This window comes from Petaurus breviceps, unplaced genomic scaffold (genome assembly GCF_028583685.1).
Source record: "Petaurus breviceps papuanus isolate PSGF00001 unplaced genomic scaffold, PetGlider_PUasm1.0 91133, whole genome shotgun sequence".
Lineage (NCBI taxonomy): Eukaryota > Metazoa > Chordata > Mammalia > Diprotodontia > Petauridae > Petaurus > Petaurus breviceps.
Genome location: NW_027187419.1, coordinates 4,648,517 through 4,674,572, shown reverse-complemented (window position 1 = coordinate 4,674,572; position 26,056 = coordinate 4,648,517). Strand labels below are relative to the sequence as shown.

Here is a 26,056-nt window from a genome sequence, read left to right as displayed (position 1 = left end):
ATCTTATTTAAACTAATGCCTAGCACAGGACTCCACCTGTTATAATCAATCAATCAATCAATCAATCAATAAACATTTATGAAACACCCACTAGGGGTCAGTTGTATGACTCTGGGCAAGGCACTTCACCCTGTCTGCCTCAATTTCCTCATCTGTTAAATGAGCTAGAGAAGGAAATGGCATATCACTTTAGTGTCTTTGCCAAGAAAACCCCAAATTGGGTCACAAAGGGTCAGACACAACTGAAATGAATGAATAACAGCTCTAGGTCAGGCCATGTTAAAGACCAGAGAAGCCAAAGTCAGTTAATAATAAACAAATAAATATGTACAAACAAGTTATATGAAGGATAAATGGGAAATAATGAAAATACACAGGAAATAACACGTACAAATAAGTTATATATAGGATAAATAGGAAGTAATAGAGGGAAAGCACTAGAATTAATAGGGATTGATAAAGACTTCCTAGTGTAGAAGATGGGATTTTAGCTGGAACTTTAGGGAAGTTAGGGGAGCCAGTAGGCAGAAATGAGGAAGGGAGAACATTCCCTGCATGAAGGACAGCCAGAGAAAGTGTCGGGAGCAGAGAGATGGTCTTGTTTGTAGAAGAGTCAGGAGCTTCTTAGAATACTCGGCAAAGAGAAAGGTTTAAGAAGATGAAGAAGTGGGATGGGGGGAGGTGCTAGGTTATGAAGGACTTCGAATGCCCTCAGTGAATATTTTTTGATGAAATGAGTGAAAAGGAAGACGTTCTGATTAGAAAAGGCAGGAAGGTTGAGTAGATAGATAAAAGTGGGCCATGTACCCATTTGGCTAGGTAGATGAGAAGAACTCCAGGTTATGTGGTTTTACACTTAGCCAGAAAGCTAAAAGGACAAGGGGATAGGAAGATGAAATAAAAAAAAAATAGTCCCAGACCTCAAGGAGCTTACATTTTAATGAGAGGATACAAAATGATCACAGTATCCACTTGATAATGTGGGGGGTGGGGGTGGCAAGGTGGTACTTGAGGCCTAGAAAGTTACCCACAAGGATAGACTGGGGAACATCACATTCCTCCTCCTTGCCTAGACTTTGTTAAGTCTGGGAGCATATCCCCCAGCCCACCCCCAACCCCGCCTTGAGGAATGGGTTCTGCTTACTTAGACTCAGGAAGAGTCAAAAAAGGAGCCTGTGCTGCTTTTGAAAAAGAAAATCAATCTTTATTTTGCCAGCAGGATAGTATTGGAGGTTGCGATTTATGTGTATGTTAGTGACACATTTTTTGGCATTTCCATTAGTGGCTCTATTTTAGGGGTTTTAGGTCTGTCATGGAAATCGAATCCCAGGAGTAACAAATTGGGCTCAGACACCCAAAGGGTACACCATAAGAACAGTCTCTGCCTAGGCCTGGACGTGCTTGCTTTATTAGGCAGGGACTGGGGAGCTGGGGTCATCACTTGGGGAAAGTAGCTCCCAGTAGAAGCACTCTCTTGTAGCCATTCGAGTTTTCATTCATACCCCAAACAGGAATCAAATTTATTTAATGTTTACTATCTCTTGGGTACTCTGCCAGGAGCTGTGAGGAAAGCAAAGCTAAACAAGACATCCTACCCTCCAGCTGCTTACAGTCTAGTAGGGAAGGTGACATATACATTTGTTTTTCAGTCGTTTTCAGTCATGTCCTGACTCTCCATGATCCTCTGGGGTTTTGTTAGCAGAAATACTTGAGTGGTTTTTATTTCCTTTTCTGACTTTTATAGGTGAGAAAACTGAGATAAATAGGGTTAAGTGACTTGCCCAGGGTCACACAGGTAGCAAGTGTCTGAAGTCAGATTTGAACTCAGGAAGATGAGTCTTCTTGACTTCAGGTTAGCACTGTATCCATTGTACCATCTAGCTGCCCTTACATGTATGTAAATATGATAGGAAATATAACCTAAGTCTACAAGATACATAAATCCTATAGGAATGCATTGTGGGGTGAAATTAATTTTTTTTTTTTTACTGGGAGGGTCAAGGAAAGTTACAAGTGGTATTTGAGCTAAGTTTTGGAAGATGAGTTAGATTTCAGTAGAAAATAGGGAATGAGTGAGAATTACTAGACTAGGGAACAGTTTTTAGTGAAGGTACGAGAGAGATGAGAAAGAACAGGATGTCTTTGGGAAAACAGTGAGTAGTTTCGTTTGACCAGAATGTTGAAAGGAGGGAAAATAGTGTCCAATAAGATTGGAAATAACTGCTTGGAATCAGATCATAAAAGACCTTGAGTTTAGAATTTATATGTAATAAGGATTTGTATCCCTATTAACAGTAACAGAGAACCATTTCAGGGTTTCTGAGTAGTGGAGTAATATGATTGGAGCTGTTCACCAGGAAGATTAGGCAATGGAATAAATAACATACATGCACTACTATGGCATATTATATGTGTAATGTTTGGCATGATGCACGTGTGCTTTATGTATGCAACATGTAATATAATATGTTCTGATGAACTGATGGTCCTTTATTTCATAGACTGAGCAGCAGTCTTTCTTTATCTACCTTTCCCCCCCCCCCTATTCAGCTTGTTGGCCTGAACTCTTTTTCATGGATTCCCCTGAAGAGCCTCTGTAGCTTTATGAAGTCAACAGAGTGTCATCTTCAAATGGTGAACAGACAGAGCCATGTTAAGTATAAGGGAGTAGCATTTTATTATTTATTTATTTGTTTTTTAAATTATTTACTTGTAAGAAACATTCTAAAGGAATATTGGAAGGATCTGAACATTTTTCGATTGGGTACTTCACCAATGTAGATAATATCATTTTTCTAACTTGATCAGTAATCTTTAAGAGTTGCCGTGGCCAATGAAACTAGTCATCCTGCAGCCAACTTAGTCAGAAGACTCTAGGAACACTCTGGCATAGTTTATGTTCCACTTACTAGCAGTGCAACCTCAGACAAGTCACATAACCCCAATTGACCTTCCTTCCCTCCTCAAAAAAAAAAAGGTTTATGTTCTGTGGACATAGCCCTTGAGGGTCCAGAGTCCCCTTCATGCTATAAGGAGGTATTAGAGCACAGTGGAGGACAGTAAGAGATAGTACCTCAGCAATGCATGGTCAGAAAGTAAAGTCAAACAGCCATATAGGGAAAGCAAAGCACACCAGATGGACCGCTGAGAAGTTGGAATGGGTGTGGGGGAGGGAAAGGAATACGCATTAATTAAGCACCTACTATGTGGCAGGCATTGTACAAATGTTTTATAACTAGTATGTCATTTGATCCATGGATTGTTACAAGACCAAGAAAAAAGCCTGTCTGTACTGGATGGATTATCAGTGGGAGATGTATGGAAAGACATAAGCAAGAAATGAAAAAGGTGAGAAGGTGGAACACTTGTGTATTATATACACATTTTATATATCTACACACATGCATATCATATACATATATATGATAAAACAAATCTATGTATAAGCTTAAAGATCAGTGCATGTGTCCTTGAAAAGTTTGATTTGTACATATGTATTTTGCCAATGAATAATAGAATTATTGAAGTATCAGCTCAGAAAAGATCTCAGAGGTCTTATAATTCAACTCCTGCTGTTGGAAAAATTACATCAGTGGTACACAGCACATAGTAGGCACTTAATAAATGCTTGTTGATTGACTTAACTTACCAAGTTAATGTCTAGCTTCTCTTCCAAACCCTACAATAATGGAAAATTCATTACCCCCAAAGCAAGGTGTATAGAAAGGACTCAAGTGATTGAGGATCATGTTCAAAGTGGAGGCAGGAAGAGGGGTAAAGAAATTATTACATTATAACATAATCAAAATTTGATATGGTCCTGAAGTAGGATGATTGCAGGGGGAAGGCTTTGCTAAATTTGCTCTGATCTGTGGGAGGGGCTAAGAGTGAGAGATACCAGCACATGGGTCAAATAATATTTAGGGAAGGCAGACCCAGATCTATGGGGAGGCAGCCCAGGGGATCACTCTGAAAGGAATTTAAGAGAGCCTTATGTTGAAATCCTGAATTTAGAAGCTGTGGGACTGTGAACCAGTGCTTAATTGGTCTGAGCCCTGGGTTCCTTATTTATAAAATGGGGATAATAAAACCCTTATCACAGGGTACTTGTAATGATCAAATGAGATAATGTTTGCAAAGTGCTTTACGAATGTCAGGTATTATTGTTAGATCTAGTCATCATCCACATTTGATAAGGCCATTACTCCTTCAACTGGCTAGCTGGAGCTCCTGGACTTTAGTCTTTTTTGGTAAAGTGGAAAGTAGATAGACCCAGGAGTTAGGAAATAATTAGCCTTGTGACCTTCAGGAAAATCAGTTTACCTCTGTATGCCTAGGAATCATTATGTATAAAATTAATTCAGCACTCAGTATTTATTAAGCACCTACCTATAGGTACTTGTATCAGCAATGCCATATTCACAATGCCTATGGAAATTACAGATATGCTGATATAATTATCCATCACAAAATACATCATGCTTGCCATATGGGGGAATAAGCTAGAAAATTTATTAAAATACCAAAAGACTGAGTCCCAAAACCAGAAGGTGAAAGCCATCAGAGTAGTTATGAAATTGGCACAGGTAGATAAAGTAGAAAGCACCCACATTCTCAAGCCTTTAAAACAGAACAGGCTACCTCAGGCAAAGGTCCTCCTCTCCCCACTCACAGCAACCACCCAGCGTCCAGGAAGCGCGCTCCCAGCAGCTCCGGCCCCTGGCAGTCCTCAGCAGGAGTCCTTAGCAGAAATTCTGGCTGACTCAAAAAGGACTTCACGCTGCCGCCGTTGCCGCCACTGCTAGCCACCGCAGGAACTCTAGTTTGGCTTCCGCTTCCTCTTGCTCCGCCCCTTCCTGCTACGTCAGCAAGTCCAATGGGGCATGGAAGATCTTTAAATCCCATAACCCTTACAGTACTATATAACACACTGGAAGAGATCTATAGTATAGTTAAAACACTGTGCTTTATGGTCAAGTAGAAAGATAGGGTATAAATGTTGATCACTGTAATAATCTACAATGTTACATGATACATTAAAATGAGAAATCCAGAGAGAATTGTTTCTTGCTTGGGGGAATCAAGGATGGCCCCATGAAAGGGAGGTAGCATTTGAATTGAGTTTTAAAGGGTGGGTTTGAATTTTCAACAGTCACTCTTGGAATATAAAGAACCATGAGCAAAGAGGGAGCAGTATAAAAAAAGAGTTGGAATGGTCAGGTGTTACCAGGTTGTGGAGTGCCTTGAACACCAGGAAGAGGAATTTAAAGCTTTACTCCTGACTTTAGTAAGGAATCACTGGGGACTTTTGAGCAAGGCATGATAGGGTTAGATCAGTTTGTAAAGCTAAGATTATCTTGGAATCTCCATAAAAGATAGATTGGAGAGGGAAGGGAATGGTGCTTAGAAGATAATAGCAATAGTTCAGGCTAATGGGAATGAGAACTTAGACTAGTGATGGGAGAGGGAATGGAGAGGAGGGGACTGATGTGAGGGATATTGTGGAAGTGAAATTGATGGGACTTGGTAATTTGATTGGATGTTAAAGATGATTGGGATCTTAACCTGGAATTTGTGAACTTGGATTTTTTTTAAATTGATAATTTACATTTTAACATAATTGCTTTCATTTGTAATCTTATGTTTTTTTATTTTGCATTTTAAAAACATTATTCTAAGAGTCTTTAGGCTTCACCAGACTACCAGAGGGATTCCTGACACAAGAAAGGTTTAGGATTCCTAGACCCTTGATAATCATTAAAGGCCCTTCTAGTCCTAATGGTCTGAAGTTTTACTACACCTCCACTTTACAGATAGAGAAACTGAGTCTAGAATTACAGATAGAGAAACCGAGTCTAGAAAAATGACATAACAGAGATTATCCTTAGAGTAGAGGTCCACCATACCAGGTAAGAGTTTATCCGTTAGCCAGTGATCTGAATCACCAACCATATGGCATCCCCTCCACCCAAAGCTCCTGGAATTTGAGATCCTCTTATCGATAGTAGTGACTCCTCTATCAACAGAGAGATGCTTAGTCTTATTCTGGGGATACTAAAGAATTAGGAATAGATAGCTAGATGCCACAATAGAGAGAGTTCTGGACCTGGAATCAGGGAGACTCATCTTCCTGAGTTCAAATGTGGCCTCAGACATTTACAAGCTGTGTGACCCTGAGCAAGTCACTGAACACTGGTTGCCTGCCTCAGTTTTCTCATCTGCCAAATTAGTTGGAGAAGGAAATGGCAATCCACTCCAATCTCTTTACCAAGAAAGCCCCAAAATGGGGTAACAGAGAGTCAGATACAACGGAAAATGACTGAACAACAACAATTAAAAAGGAATCAGAATAGACATAGTCTTATCCCTTAGGAGCTTCTGAAGGTAGGAACTTAACTAACTAGAAGCCATAATTTTGGCTAAGAGCACATTAATTGATATCCATATGGACACTGATGTTTAGATACAAGTAAATGTGTACACAAATCTTTGTGTACAATACTGCACCGCACAGCAGCCATTCTGTCCTTGAGAAGAGAAAATGAATGTGTTATTGCTGGTAAGGGCAAAATACTGTGCTTTGCATTTAGGAAGTTTGGGCTAGAAGGGACCACAGAGAATACCAAGTCCACCCCTCCCCTAGATATACCAAGGTATTAAGTTGCAGAGAAGTGAAATGACTTGCCCAGGGTCATGCTGCTGTGTGTGAGAGTCAGACGTGGGATTTGAACCTAGCTCTTTCTGACTTCCAAGTGCAGCTCCAAATCCTCTATACACCATGCAGATGAGGAGACTAAGGCCCATTGAGGTTCAGTGATTTGTCCAGAGTCATACAGCTTAATATTGGCAGAGCTAAAGCCAAAAACCATCCCCCCCCGACTCTTTGTCTGTTGATCTGAATACACACAGTCTTGTCTCCTCTTCCTTTCTATCTCCCTGGATTCCTACCCGAGGCATGCCACATCAGGGAGCAGTTTTAGAGATGTGTTCAAGAAGTGACATCCCTAGAAAATAAAACAATATAAGGAGAAAAGAGCTTCAGACCACTGAGTGATATTTAACTCCACATTTCCCTTTGAGCCTGGGTTGGGATTTCTCCCCAGTTCCTCTTTCGTCAGGATCATGGGGTGAAATTGAGGTGAGGGTTTGGTGGGGCAGGATGTCAGTGAGGACCCACCAGCTCTCTGAGCCAGATAGGTACCGGGTATATCCATCAGGTTAGTTGCTAAGACTTGGGCTTCAGGTTCAGAATCCCTGTCCTGTATTCCAGAGAGAGGATTTGACAGTGAAGGAAGAGTATTTGTTTGGGAGGAACATAGATGGATGGACAAGAGATGCTAGCTTTGTGGTTTGTGGGACTGATGATGAAATCATACGAATGGCCCATGTCCTTTTCTTGGACCACAGCAAATCCTCACATATCCTCACCTGCTGCTTTTCACCACTTTCCCCCTGAATAACAAAAGGTTCCTCCCCATCTCTAACCCCTGCTTCCCCCCCCCCTCCCCCCCAGCCTTGAAACCCATTACAGGCTGCCTCACAACACATAAAAATGCTCCTTTCCTAGGGCTTCTGTTGCTCTTCAGAAGCCTATAAATTTAATGTCCTGCCTCCTTTCTCTCCCCACCCCCTTTCCTCTGTCTGGCTTGGAAGTAGTCACAGAGGAGCCCCTAACCTCCTCCCTCCATGGAAGAGATAGGTTCAGATCTAACTGGCACCAACCTTGGGCTCCTGGGGACTGGAGCAGGGTCCATCCCCAGTGCACCAACTGGGAACCCCCCATGATGTTGCAAAGGCACTTCTTCAGTCTCTCTTACAAAGCAGACTGCTAGTTGGAGAAGAGCTGAAGGGAAAGATAAGCAGAATGTGCTTGCTGGTGGTGAGATAGGGCTTCCTGGAGCCTTCCCACCAAGTATTACCCTAAGTTCAAAGAAGCCATGAAATCTCGGGAATGGGGGCAGGAGGCTTGAGGGCAGAGCTTGCCACACACACCCTTTTACTTGGGTAAAAGGTCTATGAGGGCGACTGCTCACTTGGAGAAGAGAGGCAGCCATCACCTAGCTAGGAGCCTTGTAGCCCAGTGTCCTCTAGCCATGGGAACTTGGATTAGTCATTTCCCCTTTCCTGGGCTCCATTTTCCTCTCCTGTGAAATGTGTTGGATCTGATAATATCTTGGTACCCTCCCAACTCTCATATTCTGTGAGCCTGATTCCCTGCCTGCTCTGCTCTCTGGAGGTGGGTGGGGCCAGTGCCCCTAGGAAGTGTGCCTTCTGGCAAAGAGCCCCTCCTCCGTGTGGTCCCAGAGCCTCAGTACAGAAGGGGACCATATGGCCCTTTGTGAACAGATACAGTCTTCCCAGTACAGTATCTACTCATTGTGCGAGCCAGGGCCTGGATCCCCAGCATCAGCTGTCCCTTCCCTCACTCCCTCCCTCCCATGGAACCAGCCTGCCCAGGTCTCAAGGCAGTCAGGATGCAGGGTGTGCCCTCCAGGGTCCCCAGAAGGGTAAGAGAGAAAGGGAGCACACTTACTGAACCCTTGTAGTTTTGGGGTGAGCAAGAAATATTTCAGTAACACTGCCCCCCCCGCCACTTACACACACACACACACACACACACACACACACACACACACACACACAAAACTGTTGAAGTGAAGTCAAACGTCTCAAAGTCAGATCCCTTTTTAGTATGAATTTGCTGTGTCTCATTCTGAGCACTAATTCCAATTTAATTGCAAGTGGCCTGAAGCCTCTTCAATAGGAGTAACAAATGGTTTGATTTTGTAAACTTCATCAGACTGCATTTTAAATGCGACACAGTAGCCCAACTCGAATGCCAATGAAGCACTGGAGTAGTTCTCTGTTTACTAATTATCCGTTTTTACTCCAAGCCACGCTGGCTGGCTTGTCTGATTAAATCGGATTTGTGGGATAGAGAACAGCTAGCAGAGTTTTCTCTATAGTAAACGAGATTGAAACTATGGGCCGCCTGGCTGCACACTGTAAATTATATTTCCTTTTAAAGGGGACGTGTCTCTTTTATTTCTCTGGCGTCCCTCCTGCATATTAAACTTTACGGGACAGAAATGTACCCGGCTGCTTTGAAATCCAGCCTCTCGCCCGCTGCCTGTTAGCCAGCTTGCTTCCATTGCTTTCCCTCTCCCTTTCTGAAGAATTGGAAAGGAAATTGGAAGTTGCATGTCATGGTCTTTCTCCCCCCCCCCCCCCCCCAACCCCAGCCTTTTTCTTTTCATTCTTCTCTTTCCCCTGATCTTAGCTGGGAAAGGGGGAAAGTATAATTTTTAATTTCCATCTCTGCCCTCAAAGGTGTTAGCAAGTGCCTTGAGTGAGGGCAAAACAGGTTCTCCAAAACTCAATTAAATTTATTAAACAAGAATTAATGTATGTAAGGCTTAGAGGACTCAACCTGACCTGGTCCAGCCTAGGTTTAGAGAGGAGAAGGTTGGAAAATCATCCTTCAGGGAAGGGCAGAAGAGGAGGAGGGGAAGGGAGGGTCCTTGTCAAAATAAAAGTAAATGTGTCCTTCCATCCCACTTGGAACTCCTGGTCCTCATCTGTAAAATGAGACTGGATAATCCCAGAGAATGCCTTCAGCATTGTGAAAGGCACTGAGGGAGCTTGACATGGGAGGGCCGATGTAGTTTGAGGCAGAGAAGGATGGGTTGTCACTTTCCTCTGAGCTGAGAGTCCAGCTGACCTGGCTCTCTCTCTAAATCCCAGGGTCTGCTGGCCTGGTTCTCTCAGTCTATATTAATTGCTTATTCCTTTGGCTCTAGAAAAACAACTTCTGTCCTTCCCTCCCCTCATATCTCTCTCTTCTCCCCTTCCACAAAATAAATATATTTTAAAAATAATAAAGGAGAAGCAGCTAGTGATGAAGGTGTACCAGAGGTCTGCTAAGACTATAACTGTCCAGGCTTGACCTATCCTGCCCTCATTATTCGATATCTATCTTTGTGTAGGGTGCTTTTTATATTTTAATTTGCTTTTGAATGTCCTGCAAAATTAATGGTATACACACTTTTTTTCTTTGGGGACCATTGTGTGCAGTACAGTACGGGAAAGCCTCTTGGTGTCTCTGATAGCCTGGTTACCGTGGGAATGAATGGCCACCACACTGTCAGTCCCATATTCTCTCCTTTTAATTGTTGACAGTAAAAAGCGTTTAAATGCTGCTTAATTTGTAATCATCTTCTAGGGGAAAAAAGGAGAGGGACCATTAAAATGTCAGCAAAATGAATACATCCTTCTTTCTTTTTTTGTTTTGTTTATTTATCTGAGGGTGATTTTTCTTTTCAGGGCCCAGCATTGTCAGTTATTTAAGTGGCTCTGAAACAATTCCCATTTCCATTTTATTTTGGATTTCTCTTTCTGTCTCTCACTCTTCCCTCTTCATCTCCCACCCTCCTAGTTTCTTCTCTCTGTCTTTTGTCTGTCTTTCTCTCTGCCTTTCTCTGTTGGATTGCGGTTTGTCTGTTGATCAGTCTCTCTTTTGATCTCATCTTTTTCTCCTCTCTCTCTCTGCTTGTCTCTCTGTCACTCTTTCTGTCTCTGTCTCTCTCAATTAAATAGTCCATCAAGCCCAAAGTATTTAAAAGCCTTAAACTTTAAACCAAGTGAAAAATTTTTTTTAAAAGGGAATACTAATTGTGTGCTCATTGGCCCCCCTTCCCTGTGGTGGACTCCTTGGGAATGCCCAGTTCTGGAAGAAATGGCTTTCTGTAGCAAATCATAAAATGCTAGAACTGAAAAAGCATCTTGGAGATCATCTCCATTAGAACCCCTTAGAGAATCCCTCCAATTTTATAGATGAAGAAACTGAGTTCTTGTACCCATTCAGAGCTTCCACATTTCTGGAAGGGAAGGGTTTATCCTGAAAGACTAACCCTTCCATGGGTTTGTTCATCACCAGGTTTCTGAAGGGCCCTGGTAGAAAGAACCTCTTCCCCTTTGGTGGCCCTTCATTCAATCTAAGCAGACTCATGGAACTGACCACTTGGAGTCCCCATTCCATGGGCCTAGTCAATTCTAGGGGGTCCTCAGCAGGCAGGTAAGGGTCTTGTAAGAAGCTAGGCACTGAAGGATCTCACAAAGCATCTCCTTTTACTATCTGTCACATCAGAAAAACTTTGTCTCCATGAAAAATAAATGATATATTTTTTTCTCTCTACTAGGTTAGACCTGATAGGAGAAATGGTTTAATAAATATGTCATAGAAATAAGGATGATTAATTCTCACCTATCAGTACCTCTCTGCCCCAACTTTCCTAGTTTTTAAAATCTATAATGTAAGGTTAGTAAGGGGATCAGTCTCAAGTAACATCTAGCTCTAATTAATGTCTTATTCTTTTGATACCTCACTTGGATTTCACTCTCAACATCTCTAGGAGTACTGAATCCAGGGACTCTGGTACTAAATCCGTACCATATATAGCTGAATGATCTCAGTCCAAACATCGACATAATGATACTGCCTTGCAGACAGATACAAGCCCATCAGTGCTTTGGGTCAGTAACAATCCACAGTAGAACAGGAAGGAGTAATCAACATAGGTTGAATTGATTTCATTCTCTGTGCTATGCAGGTGGAGGAACCTGCAGTCTCAGGGTAGTTTACACATTGCAAACACAGGCTAGTAAATCCTTTGTCTTATCTGCAAGGTTTGCTAAATTCAGATAGGAAATGGTATACTTCCTCAGGATTGTTTTAGTCTGGTTTATATGATTGCTTATGATGTCACCCTCTCCTTACTGTATAGTCTAAAGGCAGGAGAGTAGGAGAGAATAAACATTAAGGGCCTACTATGTGCCAGGCATGACGCTTTACAAATATTATCTCATTCATTTATTAAAGAAAACATTGAGGGGAAATTGAGTACACATGAGATGCCCTATGATGATAGCCAACTTATTTTCAGATTTTATTTACTAGCCTTTAGTAGAAGTAGGCCTACTTGCATGTGGAAAGGAAAATCTCCTTTTTCTTTGTTCTGGATGGTAAAATCTAGGCTCACTCACCATCATCGCAGCTTCCCCCCCCCCAGCTCCCCAACACACTCCCAGGGTTTCTTGGAGCTCCTCCTTCATACTTCTGTCACATGGAGGTGTCTCCCTTCACTGATGCCCCAGTGGTGCCTCTGGTTTCAGCTTCTTCAGGGATCAGGGCCTAGTCCCCCTGGGTTGGTCCAAGCGAAGCTGCTGAAGGCAGCTCCTTACTGCCACTCAGGGCTGTTGAAGTTAGTCCAATTTTTCAATCGAGGGCCAATTAGTTTCACAAATGGGGGCCCTGTGGTGCCAGGGCGCATTTGTTCCAGGCCTGAGCATTGGCCTGGCGGCATTGTCCTGCCTCCCACCCCCGGGAGAGGCCATTGTCCTCACCCCCAGCGGGCGCTGCTTATTGCTGATTTATATAGGCAGGCATCCTGCCGGCTGCAGGCTTCACAGACACAGCTGGCTGAGGTGCTTAAGGCCTCGGACCCAGTGACCTTTGCCCCAATCCTGCTGTCATTTTGAAAGTTACAGACCAGAGGCCTGCATACTTCTCCGGATTTACTTTACACCCTCGCCTCCCACCCCCCAGCCCCATATACATAGACACCCCTGCTCCCTTTCTCTTTCTCCACCCCCCTCTCCCTTGTGGTGCAGAGTTTTGTCCCAGGGATAGTTCAGGAAAGCAAAGAGAAAAGGGATTTTTTCTTTAGGTGTCTTTATGTGGTTGATGAGTGGACAGCGATGGTCTTCTTGTAACTTGATGAAGGAGGCTTCCTCAGCTGATGAAATTTGAAAGCCTCTCCTTCATTAGTTCTATCTCAGTGTGATAATGAGGATGGATAGCAGGGTGAGCTCTCAGCTGTACAAGGGCACTCAGATCTCACCTGGACACACATGTCCTTCCCAAGGCAGCTCCACTGCCAGATCCTCTATGAAGTCTTCATAAAGAGCCGAAGGCTTAGAGCTTGAAAGGACCTCAGAAAGCCATCTGGTCCACCCTCTCCCCATTTTATAGATGAGAACACTGAGTCTCAGGGAGGTCATAAGTGACAGACTTGATAGTCAGGTGCATGAGACTGAATATGTTTAAGTGTGGGATGTGTAAAGGAAAAAGAGTACCATTCTGAGAGTCTGGAGATCCAAGGTTTAATCCGGGAACCATTACTAACCCAATATGACCTTGGGAAAGTCTTCATCTCTTTGGGCCTCGGTTTCTCCAACTGTAAAATGAGAGCATTGACCCAAATAACCTATAACGTCTCCTCCAAGCCCACCCTTTACATGATTCCATCAAAGTAAGTCTTGTTTAGTTCTAGTTTTTCTTAGGCTTTACTTTCTTGCTCTTCATTTTCTTGTTTCTCAGTCCTTGAAGCCAGAGACAGCTTTCCTTCTCTCTGCCTCCCTCCCTCCGCCTCTGTCTGTCTCTTTCTGTTTCTGTCTTTCTTGGTTTCTCTCTCCCTTCTGTTTCCTTTCTTTTCCTTTTCTCTTCTACCTATATTTGTTGGAGTGATTGACGAAATTAGTAAATCCATTCATGTTACTTTTATTGTGTGAGCCTCAATAAATCCCCTATGTCCAAGACACACCTTAATGAGCTAGTGAGCTGACAAATTTGTTTACTGTAGCTGGAGGTGCCAAGTAATGAAATGCACTTGTGTCTGCTGCTCCCTGCTAAAAACAAATGCATGGTTTTCCAGAAGCCAGGTCTGCTGTACTTTGCTCAACTGCTGAGAGGCTGCTGCCACAAACCCCAAGACCGTGAAAGTTTAAAAAAATATATAATCGCTATCCCTCCTTAGTTTAAGATAAATTTTAATTATCTCCTTTCCCTCTTCCACTATTAAAATAACAAAAACAATTATAAAACCAACTCTATTCTTCTTCATTGAAATTGAAGATGATGTAGCTGTAGTGTTCTGGGAAGACTTTCAAGCTTATCAGAAAAAAAAAAAAAACCATGAAGAGAGGACCTTAAGAGACTGGAATTGATGAGATCAGAATTGATAAGGGAGCTTGGTACTGATCTTTTCAGCTGGCTCGATATCCAGGCTACAAGGTTAAAGTTACCCAAATAGGAGTTCTGCAGATAATTTTGATCTTAATTGCCCTACCAAAAATATTTTCCTAGCCTGCATTGCCTATGCCCTGACAGAGACCAAAGGTAAAAAGAAAATTGTGGGAATGATGTCTCATTTAATGACATTAGTTACTTTGAAAGACTTGGTGGTGGTCCCTGGCATTGGGTTAGAATTCCGTTGGTGCCCCTCCCAACCACTCTCCCTATCCCTCTGATGCATATGAAGCAGGTAGAATCAAAGGCATTGGTGAGAAGGGAGGGAAAAGGGAGCAATGGCTTTTCTTTTTCTTTTTTTCTTTTGCCTTCTCCCCCTATCCTCTTAAGATTCAGATAGAGCCTTCTAGTTCCCTTGCAATGAGTCAGCCCTGTATAGCCTTTCCTTCTTCCTATCCTCTGCTGTTTCCTCTCCCTCTCTCTCTACCTCTCCTCTCCCTTTCCCTTTCCTTTCTTCCTCTCTCTCTCCCTCTTTCTCCCTCCCTCCCTCTCTTTCTTCTTTTCCTTCTTTCTTTTTCCCTCTCCCCTCTCCACCAGATGACACATCTATACTGAATCTTAGAACAACAACTAGGGAAAACGGCAGGAAAGAGAAGCCTTGGCTGCTGGGGTAATAGTGGGCTGGTGGTTATGGCTGCCTGAGGAACCTTGGGAGGGAGCAGGCCTCAGAGGCAGAGAAGATAGCTGGAAGCATGCCTCTGAGCAGTCCATATGCCCTCACGAAGCTTCCCCCCTCATCTCCAGGGCTTGGGCCCAATGGGGTGGGCAGCACTGACTGGGGAGGTCACTCTTCTTGACCTAAGGCACAGGCAGTGGGGTGCAGAAAGCAGCGTTCCAGGCGTCAACACATCCACAGAAAGCAATCACAACCCACTTACCCAAAAAAGCTCAAGTATATTTAGATCCCTCTGCTCTTTTGATTAAGGAAATGCTTATACCGGGAGATAATAAGAGCCTTGCTCAGAGAAGGTGTAGCACCTGAGCGTCTTCTCCAGCTGTGTACCCCTCGGATCCTGCTCCCTTCTTTTCTATTAAAAAGCTAATTGGTATGGAAATGGCACAGGTGTAAACATGAGGGTTTTTGTATCTCATAATTTTGGATCCACTCATCACCTGGGTGAAGTAAACACCTCCATTTGTGTGTCATTCCCCTCTCTACCCAAAACACACCCTGGCTGCCCCTCCCTCTCATTCCTGCTAAAATTAAACTTGTTTGAAATAGGAGGGTGTCTGTGTAAATGAATCCTGCACGCCTGGCAGCCCACGCTGGTGGAGCTACATCTTGACTCAGTATAGACCTTGGCTACCTTGAAAGGAGGGCTCCCCTCCTGCCCCACAGGTTTGTTGTAGAGGAAAACCCTAGGTAAACTGTCAGGAGCTCCACAATGAGTGCTGCTGTTACCGTCACTTTTATTAATGTTTTAGGCTCAGAATCATGGTGTCCCAGAGCTGAAAGGCAGGCCTTCCGTGCATTAGCTCACTGAGCCTCGTAGCGATCCTGTGAGACAGGTGCTGCAAGTGGCCTGATGTCCGTTTTATAGATGAGAAAACTGCGTTCTAGAGAGATGATATGATTCATGGTCACACAGCCAGTAAGCATGTCAGAAGAGGGATCTGACTCAGGTCTTACTGACTCCAAACCTAACCCTCTACCCATTAGTGTCTTTCCAATCAATCAGCAAATGTTTATTAAACACCTTCTGCATTCCAGGCCCAGTACTAAGTGTAGGGAGTTCAAAGATAAAAAGTAAATAGGCCTTGTCCTCAAGGCACTTATCTGAGAAGACCGCAACAGTGTATAAGTACATTGCAGATTATGTGCGGTAACTGAGTGGGGGAGGGAGTAGCATAGTGAGACCCGGGGGTGAGGAAGGGCTTTCTCTAGAAAGTGAATTTAGGTTGGAAGGAAACTAGGAATTCCACGGAGAAGGGAGTGGGTTGCAGATGTGGGGGGACAGCCAGCACAAAACAGAGATGCTTTCTGACAGGGAGTCTTCTACACTCCCCTGAAGGACCTCTGGGGATGGAGATCTCATTACCTTCTAAGGAAGGTTGCTCATTTCCATTTTTACCTGCCTCTCCTTATTAGCGAGTTTTCCCTTCCTTCTATCAACCTTGAAACTGCATTTCTGAAACTTTGACTGACTACTTCCCATTCTACTTTCTGGGGTCAAACAGATCTAGTCTGAGAGCCTTTTAAACACTTGACACTGGACATCTTGGGGTCTGTGAACATTTTCATTGGCCAGTTTCCGTTTGCATGGGCCCTACCCACATTTCTTGGAATCCTCCCTTGTGCCCTCTCCTCAGACATACTCACTCTGTCCTGCTGCCCTCTCCCACAGTCTGGCCCATTCAGAGCCAACACTGTGAGCAGAGGAAAGTTACTTAACCTCTTTATACCTCAGTTTTCCTCTTCTGTATAAAGGGGATTATAACATCTTTAGTGTCTCCTTCCTGTGAGGATGAGGATGTTGTTGCGCATACCTCCTCAGCATCTCTCTCATATGTCTTCTTCCTACTCACACAACTGCCACCCTAATTTAGACCCTCTGAATCCCTTCCCTGGACTATTGTAATGTAAAGATGAGATATTTGGGGACTTTGGAACTGGAAAGGAAGAATGACTTCTAGATCATTTGGTTCAGTACCCTTGTCATACAGGAGAAGATACAGACCCATAGAGGTGGGATGACTTACCTGCACTCTCCCAGCTTCAGGATACTTTCTAGGACCAGCTCTCTAGAGGAAGGGGGGCCCTTCATGTATGGAAAGTTGGAAGTAGTCAGAAATCTATCTGGCTGTGACAGCAGCTCCCCCTGGTGGTCTTGGTCCAGGCTTTCAACCTCAGTTTCTCCACCTATAAAATGGGTCTACTATTTCTCAATTCCCTGTATTGAAGCACTAGATAGATCCAAAGATTGGGGGGCAGTGGGGCAGAAGGGAAAAGCATGCATGGCATGTTTTCTCAAGGCTATCAGAGCTCTGCTATTACCCCTCTGCACATCTTCTGAAACTAATGAATTGCTAATACAATTTTCTAGATAATTTTATTTCCATAGTCCCACATTTTAATGTGTTTCCAAAAAGCCAGCATTTATTTGCTTAATCTCCCAGCATAATACGATCTGCCCTGACTCATCATAGATGCAGAACAATCAGCTAGGCAGAAACTACAACAAATTGTTTAATAACTCAAGTCTATTCTCTTGATTTTTAACTTACATAGACTGGTAGCTTTTCTTTTCCACTCTGCCCCCATGCCCTACTTCTGCATTTTAAAATGATTTTACTCTTTTTATTGTCTCATGGGCAGAAGGTTGGATAGAATAGAAGTGGAGACAGCTGTCCCTTTCCCTCTCTCCCTGGTCTGCTTTATCAAGCCTGTTAGCCTATTCATTGGATAGCGGAGAGTCTTAGAGTGTTTGTTGCCCAGCGGTCTGTGTGTGTGTGTGAGAGAGAGAGAGTGTATGTGTGTGTGTGTATGTATGTGTGTGTGTATGTGTACATACACTATGGAATTGAATAGGATTTAAATCTATATGAATCTAAGTTGTATATTGTGATGGAATATTGTTGTGCTATAGGAAATGTTGAGCTCAATGATCTTAGAAAAACTTGGAAAGACTTGCAGGAAATAATGAAGAATGAAATGAGCAGAACCAGGAGAATGTCGTATACAGTAAACGCAGTATTATTTTAAGAACAACCTTGATTGACTAAGTCATTTTGATTATTATAAATACCCAAATTTACTTCAAAGGACATATGAGGGAAGATGCTGTCTGCATCCAGAGAAAGAACTGATAAATAGAAGGATGTAGAGAATGATTTTACATGTATATACACACATATACACATACATATTTGTGTCTAATGTGGGGGGAGAAAAAAAAAGAAAAAAGGAAATTTACATGATAACTTTATTATATTTAAAAGGAATAGCAAGTTGTACATGATAGATTTTCAGCTTCATGTGTAATCATCTTTGTATTATACTGTGTTATGGAAATGCTTGTTTTATTCCATAAGTTAAAAATAAAATAATTAAAAATTTAGAAAACTGTAAGGGACCTTATACCCCAGCTCATTTTCTCCCCTTCCCCGTCTGCTTACAGAGACACTAAAGCCAAATTCAGTGACTTGCCCAGAGACCTACAAGAAGTAAATAGTAGAGCAGAGATTTAAACTCAGTCCTTTAACTCAGATCCGACACTGTTCCCATTATACCATCCTACCTCTGAACCAAGTAAGAAAGAGAACAGGAAGAAGATGTGGTCAAAAAAGGCAGAGATGGGGTAGGAGTGAAGAGTGTTAGGAAACATGTTGGGGACAGTGCATGGGCTTTTTTTTCTGTAGTAAATGAGCATTTGTAGATTTTGTAACTTGTCTACAAAGCTGAAATTTAGCATAGGATTGGGGTGGGGGGTTAGTGGGGTAGACAAAAATTGGCTCCCCAGACAAGCTGTTCATCAAGAGGCCCCAGGAAGGGTGAGTTGAAAGCCAAGGAAACAGAGTTCTGCAGATGACAAAGGACTCAGGGCTTATTTGTGGCCTTACACCCTAGGCCTGACTTGCTACAGTGGATTCCTGGGTCAAGAGCTGTAACTGAGACTGTGGGCCTCAGTTTCCTCCTCTGCAAGATGAGAGAGCTTGACTAGATGATCACAGGTCCCTTCTGGCTGTAATATTCCTCTATTGTGACATACCCAGAGTAATTTCTGAATCCTTGATTTTTTCAGAAAACATATCTTTGAATGCATTGTATTTCAAGGCTGTGGGCACATGGACATTCAGTCTTCTTTGGCATGTGATCTTTTTTCTTTTTTTTTAAGGTCCAAGTGATTTTAAAAAAAATGTGTTTCCCTTAATAATATTTTATTTTTTCCAGTTACATGTAAAGATAGTTTCAACATTCATTTTTGTAAAATTTTGAATTCTAAATTTTTCTCTCTCCTCTCCCCCCTCCACAAGACAGCAAGTAGTAAGTCTGATAGAGGTTATATAGAATAAGTGATCTTTTAAAAATATTCCTCCACCCTTATTACCTCTATTTAGAAAGTTAGTGGTTTGAGCTTCTGGTTTTGATTTAGGGGTCTTCTTTTTGTTGTTGTTGTTGCTGTTTGTTTATTTGTATTTTTGGAGAGGGGAAGGCAAGGCAATTGGGGTTAAGTGACTTGCCCAAGGTCACACAGCTAGTATGTCAAGTGTCCGAGGCGGGATTTGAACTTAGGTCCTCCTGACTCCAGGGCCGGTGCTCTACTCATTGTGCCACCTAGCTGCCCCAGCACTATTATTCTTTTTTTTAAAACTTATTTATTTACTTTTAGTTTACAACATTCAGTTCTTTTTTTTTTTTAATGAGCAATCGGGGTTAAGTAACTTGTTCAACGTTACACAGCCAGTTATTTCTGGGTGTGGTGCTAAGTGCTGGAGCCCGGATTCGATCCCCAGGTCATCCCAACACTGGAGCCGGTGCTCTTACTCGCTGAGCCACCTGGCTGCACTGAGCACTATTATTCTTTTAAAAAAAAATAATATATATATATATATATATTTTTTTTTTTTTGGTCTTTTTGGAGGGGGGGAAAGCAGGGCAATTGAGTTTAAGTGACTTGCCCAAGGTCACAGAGCTGGTAAGTGTTAAGTGTCTGAGACTGCCTCAGGTCCTCCTGACTCCCCCTCCAGGGCCAGTGCTTTATTCACTGCACCACCTAGCTCCCCCTAAGGGTCCTTTTTAAGGGAGGTAGTGGTGATACCCTGCCTACAGTCTTACCTCCATGCAGCTAGGCAGCTTGAGGCCCCTGGAGGCAAGAAGACCTGTGATCAGTCCAGTCTCAGATGCTTACTAGCTTTGTGATCCTAGGTGAGTCAACCTCTAACACTGAACCTCATTCTCAGTTTCCTCAGCTGTAAAATGTGGACCATAATTGCACCTGCCTCACAGGGTTGTTGTGAGGGTCAGCTGAGATAAAATTGTAAAGCGCTTAACGCAGTGCTTTGTACGTAGTAAGTGTTTAATAAATGCTTGTTCCCTTCTCCTCTCCCATGACTCCCATACCTTTGGAAAGAATTGCTGCTAAGTTTTGTTATTGAAACTTGTTCATGGCCAGTCCAGGGAACTAGCACCTCAGCTCCCTCTTTCAGCAGACCGATCAATGAGTAAGCATTATTTATTAGTTATTGGAGAAGAGAAGAAAATTTGTCACAGAATGTGTAGGATCGCGAGCATGAGAAGGGGATGACACTGGCAAGAGTGCCAACGCTGCCTTCCTTTACTCGTCATCCATTGTCCCCTCTACTGATTGTGATCGGGCTTCTACCATTCCGTGGAACCTCTTCTCTTGGAGGACACCAGTGACAGCCTAATAACTGATTCAGTGTCCTATTCCTTTAGTCATTCTTGATGATCCTTTTGTAACTTCTCACATTCTTGACCACCCTCTCCTCCTGGAGGCTCTGCTGCCTGCCTTGGGGTTCAGTCCTACTGTGCTCCTCTGGCTCTTCTTGACCCCTTAATGTGAGTGTTCTCCAAGACTCTGTCCTCAGCCCACCTATCTCTCTCACTCCATGTTTGCCTTTGGTACTATCATTCTCTCTGTGACATCAGCTGTTGTCTTTGGACAATAGATCTGTATCCCCAGCCCTGACTTTTCCTGGGCTCCAGATCTCTGTCTCCTGAAAGACATTTTCACCTGGATATCTGAACACTGCCTTGGTGTATCCAAAACTGAGTTTACCCTCTTTCCTTCAAAAGTCATACCTCATGTTGATTTCATGATTTCTGTAAAATAGTGACTTTTCACCCAGTCTCCCCAAATTTTTGTATCTCATTGAGTCTGCTGTCCTTCACCCCTCATGCTCAGTCAGTCGTACCTCAACATCTCCTCTTGCCTTTCTCCTCTTTTCTCTATTTCTATGACCACTGTGGTAGTACAGTCCCTCTTTACCATCCATCTGGACCACTGTAGACGTTTCTTAATATGTCTCCTAGTTTTTACTTTCTCCCACTTCAGATACATCCTCCCTTCCACTGCCAAGAATGATCTTTCTTGGACATCAATTCAATCCTAAATTTTTTTTTTCTGCTCAAGCATCTTTTTTTGTATATGGAGTAGAGCCCTCTGCCTGGCATTCAAGGCCCTCTATGATCTGACTATGTTCTGCCATTCTAACTGTCTCTTGCTTCATGGTGGACATGGACAGGTCTCAGCCAATGTGCAGGCCTGTGTTGGCCTTTATTGGCAGAAACACCTACATTGATGAGATCATAGATCAATCTCTATTCTCCATTACTCAGTATTCCAACCAAACTGGTGCCTCTGCTCCACATGTTAGTATTATATACTCTCATTTCCATGCCTTTGTTCACAATGTTCTCTGTCCCTAGAATGTCCTTCTTCTGCTCCTTGACCTGTCCCACTGCCACCTGCGTTTAAAAGCCCAACCCAAGTGCTAACTTTTCCATGAAGCCTTCCATGATCATTGGGTTAATTGCCCTTCCCCACCTCAGACTTCATGTAACATCATTGCCATCACCACCAGCACCATCTCCATCATCATCATAACCTCTCTCTGTGGTTACTATGCATCAGGAATTTTCTAAGTTATTTATAATTATTATCTCATTTGATTTTCAAAACAACCCTAGGAAGTGGATGCTATTATTATCTCCATTTTACAGATGAGGAAACCAAGGCAAACAGAGGTTAAGTGACTTGCCCAGGGTCACATAGCATGTGAGTTCAGATTTGAACTCAGCTCTTTCTGAATCTAGGCCTGGCATTCTATCCTCTGTGCAACCAGTTGCCTCAATTTTATGTGTTGATATGATTGATACAATATTATAGCTATCTGTATTTGTGTCTTGTCCGCCTACTAGACTCTGTGATGAACTCTGTGATGGCAAAGGCAATATCTTGTCTAGCCCATGCACTTAACTCTTTGGTCTGCACATGGTAGGTTAATAGTACATGTTTCCAAATAAAGGGATGAATACCTCTGTTGTGGGAATCAAAAGGAAATAGGATTCAGATTCAGTCAATCAAGTATTTGCTAATAATTGATGATTCATACTTAATAATGTCTATGTGCCAGGCACTCCAAACTAGGTCCTCAAAATACAATTGCAAAGAATGAAATATTCCTGCTTTCAGTGAGCCTGCATTTTAATGAGAGACAACAAATGCCCACATTAATATAGAGAATATAAAGAATATGAATTATATGTTTGATAGATGTATTGCATATGTATGTATGTATGTGCACACACACATATCTTTATAAACCATACATATACATATAGTAGTTTAACACAAGGTAGTTTGGACAGGAGAGTACCAGCATTGTTAGAAGGGATCTGGAAAAGCTTCATGGTTCTTGAGCCCCATCGTAAAGGAAGAGAAGAACTAGATGAAGAGGCAAGGAAGGAGTATGTTCTAAGCATAGGGAATGGCCTGGATGGGAACAGTGTTCTGCTTCCCATCAACATTTTCTTCTTTGCTTCTCTTTTAGCACTGCAGATTTTGGTTCTGAGTTTGAGTACTTCTGGATTTGTGTCCCTCTTCTTTTTCCTGATCCTCCCCCAGAAATCATGAGATTCTTGGTTGTCCCTAGGAGTTAGGAATGGCTGCCAAAGGAGTGACCCTGCAGTGTCATACTAAAGCTAGGGCCAGTAACTTAGCTAAGCCTAAGACGGTCACTATTTCTGTATCTTTGTTTGATGACACTCCCCAGCATGGTCTCATCTTCATTGAGGTGCTAGCCTTCTTTCTGTTCCTTTTCAAGCTCAGTCAGTCCAGAGTAAGACAGAAATTATGAGAAGGGAGCTGTCTCCCATTTGATGTCATTGGTGGTATAAAAAGATGCCAGTCCTGGGACTTTGGAACCAGAGAAATGTGAAAGATGGGGAACTCTAAATCTGAGGTTTTTCATCCTGTGGTTCAGTAAGTCCAGCAGCCAAGGAAGCAGTGGGAGGCCTCTCCCTTTTCAGATGTTCTCTGTCATTTGGCTTGGTTGGACTACACTGGGCCTCAGTTCGTTTTTTGATTATGTATAGGGAGTGGGTAGTAACAAAGCATAGAGCTGCCCAGAGCTGTTAGAGGAGAAATTGTGCAGGTGGATAAATGTGAGTGAATGCACGGAGGAAAAATGAATCCAGAATTGTAGGAGCTGTGAGTTGTGATTTGGGAAGAGGGCCTGGGACCTCTTAGACACCATTCTGAAGGGATTAGCTGCTGTAGCCACAGAAAAGTCAGTCAAACGCCAGGTATTCCTGGGGAGAGTCTTAGAGACCATGGCCTTCATAAGCCATCATTCTGCCTTTGCTCCCAACTGTGGCCACTGGTCCCAGGCATCCCTGATCAGCATACCTTACAAAAGGCATGGGTCCGGAGAAGAAATCAGTACTGAAAGAGCATAGTGTTTAAAGAAAATAGCACCAGGGTCACAAAGACAAAAACAGCACCTGACTTCAAGGAGTTTATGTTCTTCTGGGGAGGAAGGAAAGATGTCTCTTCAGTTGTTTCAGTCATGTCAAACTCTCTGTGATCCTATTTGGGGTTTTCTTGGCAAAGACATTAGAGTGGTTTGCCATTTCCTTTTGCAGTTCATTTTACAGATGAGGAAACTGAGGCAAATAGGGTTAAGTGACTTGCCCAGGGTCACACAGCTACTACGTATCTGAGACTGGATTTGAACTTTGATCTTTATGACTCTGAGTCTGGTGCTCTATTCATAGCTGCCTCATGCCTTACTTTATCTCACCATAAAATGGAGAGGGTTTTCATATGTCTGCCCTGTGGTTGGCAGGGTGTGGGGGCTGTCCACACGTCTGTGGATGGGTTTGCTGACCTCCAGCTTTCCTTCTCTTATGCAGGCACTGACATGGCTGTCTTCTGTCTACTGTGCGGAAAGCGCTTCCAGACTCAGAGTGCCCTCCAACAACACATGGAAGTCCACGCAGGTGTCCGCAGCTACATCTGCAGTGAGTGCAACCGCACCTTCCCCAGCCACACAGCTCTCAAGCGCCACCTGCGCTCACATACAGGTAAGCCCACGAGGGAATAGGAGCCTTCCTTGCTCTGGGGGCCTAGGCTAACAATTTTTATTTTGTACCAGTGCTCCTGAGAGCCTTCAGCATGGGAAGTCAGGGTGGTAGGACAGTATAGTTTTGCATGGAGTGTCTAAGGGAAATGAAAGTCAGGAAAACTGGGTTCTAGGACCAGATCTTTCATTGAGTCATTTTATACTTTTGGCAGTATCATAAATGATTTTTTTAAAATGCTGTAGGACCACAGAGAGTTGACCCGTGTCTTCTTCTGAGAGTAGAGAGAGAAGAGCAGGGTTCAAGTTTCTCATGTTCCCATAAGAACCAGTGACCCTAGTTTTGTGAAAGACTGTGCAATAATAAGGGGTAGCTATCAGTGGGTAGAGTGCTAGAACTAGAGTCTGCAAGACCTGAGTTCAAATGTGGCTTCAGACTCTTCCTAGCCATGTGACCCTAGACAAATCATTTTACCCTGTTTGCCGCAGTTTCCCCTTCTGTAAAATGAGCTGGAGAAGGAAATAGCAAACCCCTCCAGTATCTTTGCCAAGAAAGCCCCAAAAGGGATCATAAAAGGACATGATTGAAAATGACTAGCCAACAAGAAGAAGATATTACTGGTATATTTTCCCCATTTTGCAGATGAGGTTGATAAAACTCAAAGAGGGTATGTGTTTTGGCTAGATGTCCCAGTCTGGTGTTGTCAGACTCAGCAGCAAAACTCCTGATTGCTACCTGAGCCAAATTAAAATATAATTGGGAAATATTTAACAAAATAAATAAAAATACAGTGAGCCATAGGTAATGTGAACTTGTGGGTTTCTAAGACAGTCTGCAACTTGTTGGGGTCTGTTTCTATTTGAGTTTGACACCATTGGCCTAGTCTATTGTAGCTTTTTTGGGGACTACAACGTAGAAGAAGCAAACCAGCCAATAATGCTATAAGCATTTTACTTCATACAAGAAAGATGAATAAATGAATGTCAGTCAGTGAACAAAAAATCCCCTGCTTATAAGTGCTTAGACCATGTGTCAGGCATTGTGCTAAGCTGTGGAAATACAACTAGAAGGCACCAAGACTACTTCAAGGAGGTTACATTTCTAATGGGGGAAAGATAGCATATGAGGGGAGCTAAAAAGAGTATGTATTAAAGCAACATGGTTTGGAAATGACTGGGAAATTTGAACCATTTGAGGGGCATGAGGGGAGCGACAAAGGAGGGGACAAAAATACACCAGTATCAGAATCACCAAGCCATAAAGATACAGCCGGGTCTCTGGATGGGCAGGATAGGTTTGAAGACCAGCTCTGGGATTTAGGTGACATTATCTTAAGGCTCTGGTGAGAAGAGTGAAGGGCGTTGATGGACACTGGAGAGATCTCTTCTGGGTTGGATGCCTAGGTTATGCCAGGCCGTCACCACTCTTCTCCAGTATAGTTACCCCTGGGTCCATCCCACATAGCAGGGTCACTCAGCAATCTGGAGGAAGGCCCAATTTTTTGTGGGAAAAGAGGGTAGGTCTTACCTGAGCCTCATTGGTTTCTCAGAAGGGAGTGTCTCTAAAGCAAAGCTAGTCTGTTGCAAGAAAGGTGGGCCTATAAAAACCAGAAGTTTTTCTGGTCCACCATATCATGGTCACACAACTAATAAGTGTCAGAAACGAGCTTCAAACCCAGATCTCCCTAACTACAACTTTGTCACTCTATCTATTGGTCCATGTTGCCTTTCAATGGTGGCAGAAAATCACAAGGGAATTCCTGAGTCAGGGAAGAGCTTGTATATGTCAGAATGAAGAGGAGGAGTTTGTGCTCCATCCTTACCCTGCCCCATTTCCCTACTTTCCTTAGACAGTTTTGGCTCAATACCCACATACTCAAACACACAATACCTGCATCTCCCACCCCTTGAAGTTGAATCCTTTGC

General features: G+C 43.0%; 1 protein-coding gene across 2 annotated transcripts in view; it reads left to right on the top strand.

Annotated features, from left to right (window-relative positions):
- ZBTB16 (zinc finger and BTB domain containing 16) overlaps nucleotides 1-26,056 on the top strand; it is a 244,224-nt gene that overhangs the window by 196,826 nt on the left and 21,342 nt on the right. For both annotated transcript variants that reach the window (XM_069080159.1, XM_069080158.1), the window contains exon 5: nucleotides 23,964-24,134. In XM_069080159.1, the coding sequence (XP_068936260.1) occupies nucleotides 23,964-24,134 (171 nt within the window). The remainder of the gene's footprint in view (nucleotides 1-23,963; nucleotides 24,135-26,056) is intronic.